Genomic DNA, 11064 nt, shown 5'->3' on the forward strand with positions numbered 1-11064 from the left:
AAACTGGGTGAGCTGCAGCACCCCCGTGCACCCGACACTCGTTTCGCATTTATAATGCTTCGTCCTAGATGAAAATTGGGGACATGCTCAGTACTTATTTCACCTGTTGTGTGTGTGCGGAGATATAGATAGATGGACATATTCAGCTGCGTGCGTGTATGATATATCACAAAGGCCATGGGCATTCAAATCTATACCAATTTCCCAATCTGATATATTTTTCATAGATTCTTAATCTTACCATTGTTGGAAAAACAAAACCTCTGCAAATTTTAGGGCATTTTTTTTAGCATTGTTCTTTATCCCGCGTGTGATCTAATGTTTCAGAAAGACTGTATTCTATGTAGTGACATTCACAGTATCAAAGTCCACATTTTTAGCACATCATGGATTTTACCCCTATCATCCCCACTTGATTAACAATGTCAAGCATAGGAGTCTACAATATTGCAGTGTTTAATATATCAAGTTTGATTTTGTTTTGTTTTATTTCAGACATGCCATCTTCTCTGTTGTTTGTTATAATTCTCTCCAAGCCAGCTAATGTTACATCCCATTCATGAGAATTAATAACACGGTCGTATGCATCACCCTTCTGCAATCCTGTAGGATAACAGCAACATTCAATCAGAGATCTGAGTTAAAACGTAAAAAGGGAAAATTGACACTTAGCATAAGCTTTTCTAGTTGTTGGTTAATAGTCTGTTTCACCGCTACTTAGTTTTCATTAAAATTCTGATGTTTTCTACTTCTTTTGCAGTGGAGAAGGCAGCCACATTTCTGGACAAAGCAATGGAAGGGATCCACAGGCCTTAGCTAAGGCAGTGCAAGTTCACCAAGACACTTTGCGCACCATGTATTTTGCCTAATGACTTGTCACATAGCTTTCCTAGTGAATCATATCAAAATGTGACTGGTTTGCCACATCCCGTACCTCATTGGCTCAGAAGAGTTGGTTCTTGGAATCTTGAGCCTTATAAAGAAGGGTACCTCAAAATAAACTGAAAACTCTGTTGAGGCCCTGTGTGACCAATGTGGGAATCACGTTGGGCAATAGAACTCCATTTTTTTTTTTGCATGTTGTGGGAATGTAAGAGAGCACCACTTCAGCAGGTCTCCTCTGATTGCCACGGCAAATTTGACGACTTGAAATGCAATACTGCAGGTAGGAAGAAATGAAGCTGAGCCCCTTGCTTCACTGGAATAGACTGAATGTGCACTGCAAGAGAGCTACAAGAAAAGACAAATTGTTTTGAGCCTTAAACAAAAGATAAATTCTTATTTAAATAGCCACGAATCTACGAGGTAAAACATGAGCATCGAAGATCTCCCTTGACAATGCTCATTTTGTAATGCGTTCCACACAAGGCGTTCTCATCCTTGGACTACAACCAGCACAAGAACATGGCTTACTCAACTAACTTCAGGTCATCCAATTGTTCTGTTGTGATGTGCAGATGCAAGCCCTGGCATACTTTCATTAGGAAAGTCAAGCATATCCTAGCTACATAGAGAAAGCAATTTTTCACCTGCCACGACTAATTACTTGCCACTTTTACTTGGAATCCAATGGTGCCATATGGTCTTCTAACAACAAGGCAAAATGGAGCTGGGTTATTCAAAGCAATAGGATGGTGTTATCCGCGATGACCTGACTCCAGCGTGCCTTCATATTGTGAACATGATGCGTTTGATGGAATCAAATACTGTCACTTCACTAATTTTAGTTGTTAGTAGTAAAAGAGAATTGTGCAAAGTGCCTTGAACCCTTAAAGTGCTAGACAAGAGGAAACCAACCCTGCTTCTCCAGCTCTGCAGAGTGTACATACTGGCACTAGAAGCACCAGCTCGTTGTTGATTTGGCTAGAGCTGTGACCATCAGTCTTTGCGCAATTACTACAAGATGGTGTTTGCTGTATGTAGTGGCTCTGCCAGCTCCTATATCATAAGCTTATATTTGCTTTTCTGAACAGATCCTGAAATGCACCTCCTGCCTTTTTTGGGTTCAGGAATATTTTTTTGGTTCATTTGTATGAAATGTTACCAATTGGTGTCATTGAAACAACAATGCTGCTGCCACATTTATTCTTTAAGGAATATATCATCAAGAACACCAGAGCGGACAGTATCTATGCAGAAGAGATTATGGCTCACTACTGTAACCTGGAATAGGGTCACTACAATAGGGCTGACTGTGCCAGCAAGTCAGCAGCTGAAAGATTAATACTTGCCATGTGAAAGGAGCTTTCCTCCTATTATTTAGGGGTTTACGCTATGGAGACTTCATCTCAACATACAGAATATTGCATGAACTCCTGATACACAAAGCAGTGAATCATTGCACACTTGCATACAATTTGGAAGCTGCATAGTCTGCACAAGGCAAACCAAATGATTGGTTTTCAGAGACTAATTCTCAAGTCAATTGTTCCACCTTCTAGCCAATACATGGATGGCCTCTCTACTGGAAATGGAGCGGTGGTTTGTTGTCACGTTTAATAATTTATTAGGCAACAGTATAATGAGCACCCCCTAATATTTCATTATAGGGATATTAATGGCTATCAGTTCATTTCCACAAAAGAGGCCACATTAAAGTACAGACTGAATTTTTAGAGTCTCTGGGTCTTGGGCTTATTAATGAGATTTCTTCTGCTCATAAAGTTAGCGGACATGCCCTATGCAAATTGCTATTCCCTAATGTAAGTTAAAAAAAATGGCTCCACCTTCATGGGTATCTGTCACAAAATGACTGTTCAAACCAAGCAGAGGTGATTGAAAGCCCCATTGGCATGGTCATGCAGTTCAGTTAACTTTCTGACCTACTTGATTTCCATATATGTCCTACCTCCTCTTCCTTGATTGATAGCTTGTCCTTAACAGAAGCCTGAACAGGGCAGAGATAGAAAGCAAGTAAATGGGATGAACTGCTCGCCAATACCAAAGGTGCACCAAACACTTGTGCTCGGTTTTAACGGTCATTTTGTGCTAACAGACTCCCTTTACAGAGGATCTGTAATCTTGACACTCCATAAGTTTAGAACTAACACTATCCTAGTGGGTGCAATAGTACCCTCACAAGCACCAATATTCCTTTGGTTCAGTGCACATGGGGGCGATACATCAAAGTGTTTATGAATGGGAATAAATGTGGTTCCTCTGCACTGTCGTAAATAACCATATGAGGCGAGTCCAGGATCATACAATATTCTGTATGATGTATCAACTCGTTTCTAGGTACATACACCTAATCAGGAAAAAAACATTATACTAGGTGGGTATTATGGGATTTTGTTTTCCTGATGCCTTGAAACGAGCTGATAAATAAACCATACAGAATATTTTATGATCATGGACTCATCTGGTTGTTTACAGCAGCGCTGAGAGCCCACTTTTATTCCCATTCATCTCTCTCCAGTGGTTTCACCCATGGGTCTGCAGCATTCCCTATTTACCTCGCAGTAGTTGTGTCTCATACAACCACATCAGATGAGGTGATGCCCTATCTTATCACCAATCTGACCCTATTGTGCTGTTTCATCTACCTTTTAGAGTTACTTTTTATCAGTGTTTTATATCAGTTTTCAAAGTTGCGCAGAAATTTGCAGCTGTTGACGTTTTTCACACCAGTCCCGGCCAACTTTGACACATTGGGGTGAGACAAGGGTATGCAAACACACAGCCATCTAATTCATTACTAGACGTGGCGTTCTTTGCTCCAGGCCCTGACTGAAATTCGGTTTCTGGTAAGGCGCACCCACCCTTGTAAGATGTGCCTTGTTTTTTGATTGCCTTACAAGGATCTCTTTACAAGTTTCTTTGCACTTTCCTTATAGTGGAGACTATCAAAAGATCCTTCTTGGCCAGTCAGCGAACATTGACCTTCTGGTTTGCTTACGGTGGTTGTAAGGGTACCATTACATCCACTAGTTTAAAGTTAGAGCAACAAGTGAATCCAATAATTTTAGTTACTAGTTATTTGTCCCGGGGACATATCTTTTTTTTGCCAGGCAGCTCTACACCATGTTTTGCCATCATCTTTGTTTTAGTTGATTTATATGTTTGTTTGGTTTTACTTTGTGTTTTTTTTTTTCTTGTCCATTCTATTAGGCATGGAGATAACATGTCACATGTAAAAATATATGACTTCAGTTACACTTTTAGCTGTCTTTATCTTGACAGCATAGTTTTCTATTTCTGCAGCAAAGGTGTTACATTTTTAGGCATGGTAATAGAACAATGTATTGTTACTATAGTACTGTGGAGCAGTAAGAAGTATTTTACAAGTTGTTTGGTTTATTTTTTTTAGTTTCTAGGGTGCATCACTTGAAGATGCATTTGATCTAAAATCTTCAATGACAGCTAGCCCAAAAATAATGGGTTCCTCTTTATTATAAGGGTGCTTTGATATTACAATGCCTAAAACAATTCCCGCACAATGTGCATTCAAAGAATCAGTGCTGTTTTGTGTAGGTTTGGATGAACAAACTTCCCATTGGCTTACATACTGGTAATCCAAAAGAAATATTTCCTTTTTTTTTAATTTTTTTTGCTGAAAGACATTGCGTGAGACTTATTAAAGGGGTTATACTGGTTTGATTGCCTATCGATATACTGGTGGCTATTCTTTAAACCTGGGTAATCTTTTAAATCAGTGATACCATGCAATGCCTCTCCAATTATTACTCTTTTATGCCAACTAAACTAGCATGTCTTCCCACGTGTCTTATGGTCCAAAAAAAATGGTAAATGACACAGAAGCTTATTTTCTGGAGCAAGAAAGGCATTGTTTTAAAGAAATATCATTTCTGTTTGTTTTTAATTAGATTCTCCAGGCCTTATACTTTGTGATGTATAGGTGACCATGATTTCTCAAAGTTTTAATAAATTCACTTATTTGCTGTATTCTAGTTCAGATAACTCATGTGTTACATAGCCCATAAGGATTCAAGGTTACACTGTCAGTATTCATAGGTCAATGTTTCACAACAACAGCTTCATAGAACCCTCTTTTTGCCTTCTGCTTCCTTCGGTGAGTCCAATTTTATGGTTCTTGTGTATCCAAGATGGCTGTGACATTTACACTAAAAGATAACTGTAAACAAGCGTTGTTTAAAAAAAGCTTGTTTCACAATGATCTTGCAGTATAAACAGGCTGCAGGTCACTCAACAAACAAGCAAAACACTCATTCGTTGAGTGAAATAATCTTTTGCACAGCGCAACAGATCATCACTATTGTCAGTGCATCGTGCAGTGTGTAAACAGGACATGCACTGCCGAGAACAATGTTAGCCTAAGTGCACTGAGCCATCTATTACAGATCATTGCTATTGTCAGTGCATCGTGCAGTGTGTAAACAGGACACGCCCTGCCGAGAACAATGTTAGCCTAAGTGCACTGAGCTATGTATTACAGATCGTTTGCTTTGGACTGTCTTTGTAAACAGCCATTTAAATTACTACCAATCGGCTGTTGTATTGTGCTGCCAGTGGTTCCATGTAAACTGACCCTAACTATCATGCTCCCCATGCCACTGTATTGGCAGTCACGGATGCAGAAGGATTGGTGCATCTTTCTCAGTGGAGATGACAACTGGAGGCAAACAAAGGACACTAGATAGGGTCACTAAACATGACAGATTTATAGTCCATTCTCTGTGCCAAGGATGATGATCACATTAACATCACATCACTATTACATTTCCACTATGGGATCTATATAAATTATACTGATGGAATAAATCTAACGTTTACATTTTGCACATGCCAACTCCAGCCAATTTCAATTACAACACAATTATTTCAGTATCTGTGAACGATGTTAGCCATAACATTTATGATCTTAGCTGTTTCGTGCAGGCCAAACATATGGAGATTCTTATTCAAAATTTTCTATATCAAAGCACAAGGGCACCACTTTTAATTGTGAACTGTACACCATTTTATTTCCCATTTGAAGGGACACTAAGCACAATATCCCTGTATTTTGACTTAAAGGTTAAAGTGTACATCTGGGACTTTAAAAATGGAGACACAGTGACTATGGACCTACAGGGAGGTAGTTGCCACCTACCAGTCTCTAGTGCCCGGCGCTGTTCTTCGCTGGCACAGAGTGTTCACTGTCGGCTCCTGCTAGCGATTCAGCGGCTTCCAATGACGTTGCGTCAACAGACTGCTCTTCTCTGTAGATGCGGCAAGGCAGCAAATGCCATGCTGATTGACAGTAGGCGTCCAAAGTTAGGCAGTGGGGAGCCAGCTGTCAATCAGCATGATGTCTGCTGTCCAGCCCCGTCTACAGAGCACAGCGGAAAATGAGCCGCCGCCCTGTTGATGAAGCCACTGTATTACCGGCAGGAGCAGTCTGTGCTGATGAAGAACGGTGCTGGGCACAAAAGCAGCCACCTGTCTGTTGGTGCTTATGCACATTTTTTCTTTTTTAAAGTCCCAGAGATACCCTTTAATTGTTACATCTTTGTGTAAGTTGAGAGTAGCTAGACCACTGTTTGAAGCCAAGAATGGATGGCTCATTTTCATCACTGGAGGCCCTTCTGTCCTGTTTACAGTCCTTTTGCCTCGTGCACAGGTTTCCCTCGAGTGCTCTAGTTCTGCTAGACAGATTTTTATAATATGACAAAGATATAACTGCCATTTTACTGGTGCTCAATATGTACAAAATACATGTTTGAAGGAATTTCTTCAAAGACTCTTTTCCTTGTGACTGTTAATTTGTGCCATGGATCACATTTAAGGATTCTGATGACCATAACCATATTACTTGCGTGTTACTGCATGTTATGTATAGGACAAACAATTGGTCTAAGGATCCGGATGTCACGTAATATTACAAGTAGACATTATAATCTGCGGAGCTGTGTGTGTGATCTGCAATGAAATCATACTGACATGTACGTTTTTGATCCAAGTGATATATCAAAATTGCCCATAAGTCTATGGGTTTGTGGCAGCACATGGAGGGCATCAGCCTGCCATCCATGATTGACATTTTATTGTATATGAGAGACTTTGCAGGTTTTTGTTTTTTTTTCTTCTTTAGTGAAAAATCACTGATGGTGAAAACTGACACATTGACCAAATGCCAATAAAACACTGAACAAACAGTTCATTTTTTTTTCTGCATGAGAAAATGTACAAACGTCTGAACGAGGCCGAAAGATTAAGTAAATTTGGGCCAATTATACAAATTGATCTGTTTTTACATGTCTGCTCCCTTACGGAGGACCTTTCACCAAATTTTTCATGTTCAACTGTACATATAACGTAATAGTGGCTGCAGAGCCAAATAAAATGTTCTTTTATTTATTGCGTTGTGAAGATATTAGTGATCACAGTATTTGACACATAACAAGTATAATTGTTGTTAAGCACAAGTGGGCGTTATCGAAGAGGCTACATAATATTTCGGGGACATGAACTTCTCCTGGTAGCCCAATCCTAAGCATGCAGCAACACAAGAGGAGAAAAAGAACATGCCCCCACAATAGCAGAGAATTAGAGCATGTTTTTCAGTGTATGACGTAATGATGGATATCGGTCTAACATCCTGCATGTTTAGAAAGGGCTGGGAATAGAGCACGGATGAGGTCAGGGCAGTCAGCTTGCTTGGGTGGAGGGGCCGAACAACAGTTTATAATGTTCTACTGCTAACCTCAGTCAGCTTTCCTTTTCTCATAGCACTGTCACCTCCACAGTACTGCCCCTCCCACACATTACCTGTTCAGAAATTAGATTAAAGGTGTCTGTAATCCCACCTATGTCCATTGTACTTATAGCAACTTGTAACTGCTCTGCAGTGAGAGCATAGCAGGGTGTCATTACATCTCACAGAGGAGTAGCCTGTTCTGGGCTATTGTGAGGAGTGTTCTTTTTCTCCTGTGTATTGCTGTCTAATATTTGGGCAAGGTCATACATGAGAAGTACACACACCTATTGAACATTTTGTCAACACCCACTTGTACTTAAAGGGTTATTCCCATCTCCAGGACACTTGTTTCATATCTCCAATGTAGAGGTATTGGCAATCAAAGTATTTAGCACCTAATATATTCACTGTAGATCCTATCCCAATATGTAGTAGTAATATTAGCAAATACCTCCAATGAGAAATATAGAATAGTTCTCCCAAAATAGTTGTTTCTTGCCTCATGTGCAGGGCATTGCAGCTTGGGTATCCATGGTTATGACCACAAGCAACTATATGAGTGGACGTAATCATAGATACCTAAGCTGCAATGCCCTGCACATGAGGTAACTATACTAAATTTCTAATTGGACGTATTTGCTAATATTATTATTACACCTACTACATATTTGGGTAGGATCTTGGAGATGGTAATTCTCCTTTTAATTAAAATTAATCCATTAGTTGGCAAATACTTTGGTTGCTTATACCTCCACATTGGAGATATGAAATTTAAAGAAATGTCCTGCAGCAACTATTACATCGTGTGTACAGTTCAACATGAAACATTTAGTGAAATGTCCTGTGTTAGAATTTGGGACAGAATGCGATCCAAATGATTGATAATGTTTTGTATTTCTGGGGAGTTTCCATTATAGTGTTAGAAATAGAATACACACTCTCTGTTCCAAATGTTTTATGAATGGAAATGACAGATGTATCTTTTTACATTCCTTCTCTGAAACTAAACTGACACATTATTAGTTACATAATTATAGTAATTTACAACGTAAATGTAGAGGAGATGGTCCTGATGTGGCAGTACACGTCTCTTCTTCATCAGTACATTGTAAACCTGTGCTTTATGGTAGCAGTATGAAAGCAGGCAGTTATATATCCTGCGTGAATTGAGTCAGATCAGTGGGGGTATGAATCCTTAGGATATTACTGATGCCAAGAATAAATGGGATCAAGCAGTGAAATTATTTAAGGTATGATTGCCCATGTCCATACCACCTTCTTATTAAAGTCAGTGGGAATTGCACAATCTTCCCTCAACAATGTGAATGAAGTGCTCTGAAATGAGAAAATCTGATGTTTTTACTTTATTTTATGATGGAGGTTTCTGGTTTAGAAGTGAATCTGATTGACCTCAGTCCTATTTGCACTATGTCTGACTGCTGTGGCTTTATTCCAGTTGTACTCAAGTATCAATATCCTTTAAAAGAATGTGAGTAAAACTGTGTCTTAGGCCTCTTTCACATGTCCGTGAAAAACACGCACATTTCGTTTGGACGTGTAAAAGGTGCGTATGGCCCTCTGTGCCGTGATTTCGGCACATGAGTGTTCTCCGTGTGCTATCTGTGATAAGACACAGAGAACAGGAACTTTATGCTCCCCTGTCCCGGTTGCTGCTGTCTGTGGTGCTGATGTCTTCGGCCCTGCTAACTCCCCACTGCTGCTGCTTCCTGTTCTCGGTGCAGTGAATATGCGGCGGTTGTAAGCAAGTGACAGAAGTGGCAGAGACAGCAGGGCTGGAGAAGCTGAATCTAGAAATTAATTTTATTTCATAGAAACGTGAAACGGACATGTCTACGTGTGGCGCACAAGGACACACGTATGCTCCACACGTACACACGATTCATGTGAAAATATGCACGTGTGCGCAGACCCATTGATTTTAATGGGTCTACATGTGCTCGTGTCTCCAGTATGTGTGAAAACGGACATCACATATACAGGAGACACGGATGTGTGAAGGAGGCCTTATACAGGATATGGTATCATATACAGTATATGTCATGATATTCCAGTAAGCAATGTGCATCTTGTATACCAATCCTGTTTTGATGTATACATTTTATAGGCTTATCAATTATTGGAGCGCTGTGGCCAATACCTAAGGTGCCTGGGTCATATGACTCAGATAAACCATACTACAGTCAAGAGTTAATCTTCTATTTTGCATTTAAAAGGGTTATCCAAGGCTTTTGGTTCTTCTAGGGGGGGGCTCAGAATTTATAGGCAGCTAGTTGCTAACTACCTGCTTGTTCTGCCCTGTGACTATCTCTCCTGAATCAGAGTGACCACAGACTGCTCCTGGCACCAATTCTACTGCTTTTTGTGACCGCAGATCAACAGATCAGTTCCTTCTCTTCCATTCTGCTCTGTCGATGGCGCATCAGTGCCAATGTCATTCTGATTGACGGTTCCAGGACAGAGTAGAGTGGAAGAGAAGGAACTGCTCTGTAGATGTAAAGTCACAGAAAGCAGGAGGATCTCTGTTCCAGGAGAGATCGACTTGGGGCAGCATGGGCAGGTAGTTAGGAACTGACTGCCTATAAGTGTTCAGACCCATAGGAAATAAGGCCTGGATAACCCCTTTAACTGCAAAACAAACTTTTGAATTTAGCCTGGGTCATATGTCCCTCACACTTTGGGGAAATATACCTCACTCCATTTTGTATATCTCCAGTATTTAGAACAATGAAAACTTTTACATACATGTGTGAATGCTGTTGACACCATTTATATAGACCTTCTGTTAAAAACTTTGTACAGATGTTTGGTAGATGTTTACAGGCAAATAACTGAAGTGTGTAGCCAAGTTAAAATCTAATGGTTAAAAAAAAAACCATATTCCTTGAAACCAGATCTTGTAGTTAACAGATTCCAATGAGAATCTTCAGGTGTGCACTGGGCCAAATGTGTCCAGATCGGTATTTTCTTGCTTGGATCGTATGTGTAGGCGATATTCAAGAGTTCGTTGTACTGTTAGTGAATTGAAAACTGACATTGTTTTAGTCTTTGTAATTACAAATTAATGACCGGATAAAGAAGCCCTTTAATAAAGTTGCTTTTTTTATTTTTCACTTTTAGTTTTCCAAAGTAAATGGGTTTTTTTTTCTATGTTATAGTAATCCAATGTCCGCAATTCAATGTGGTGGTAATTTTGACTTTGCACTCTTTCTGTTCTTATGGCACCTTGCATTATAAAGGTTTCACTCTGCCAAAATGACTCACCCCAATTAAGTCTCAGGCTGCTCCCATTTTTTTAAATTATTATTATTTCTATGGGAAGATGCAATGGTAGTCACCTGAGGGGTTAACACCCTGCAAGGGAAACAAACATAGCAACCCTTGTA

At 39.8% G+C, this 11064-nt stretch overlaps 1 protein-coding gene across 1 annotated transcript in view; it reads left to right on the plus strand.

Moving 5' to 3' along the window:
- Positions 1 to 8200, plus strand: part of LOC142291475 (protein argonaute-1) — a 168991-nt gene extending 160791 nt beyond the window's left edge. Inside the window, exon 19 of the mRNA XM_075336029.1 lies at positions 761 to 8200. Within this exon, the coding sequence (XP_075192144.1) occupies positions 761 to 869 (109 nt within the window). The 3' untranslated portion in view covers positions 870 to 8200. The remainder of the gene's footprint in view (positions 1 to 760) is intronic.
- The last annotated feature ends 2864 nt before the right edge of the window (positions 8201 to 11064 follow it).

This window comes from Anomaloglossus baeobatrachus, chromosome 2 (assembly GCF_048569485.1).
Source record: "Anomaloglossus baeobatrachus isolate aAnoBae1 chromosome 2, aAnoBae1.hap1, whole genome shotgun sequence".
NCBI lineage: Eukaryota > Metazoa > Chordata > Amphibia > Anura > Aromobatidae > Anomaloglossus > Anomaloglossus baeobatrachus.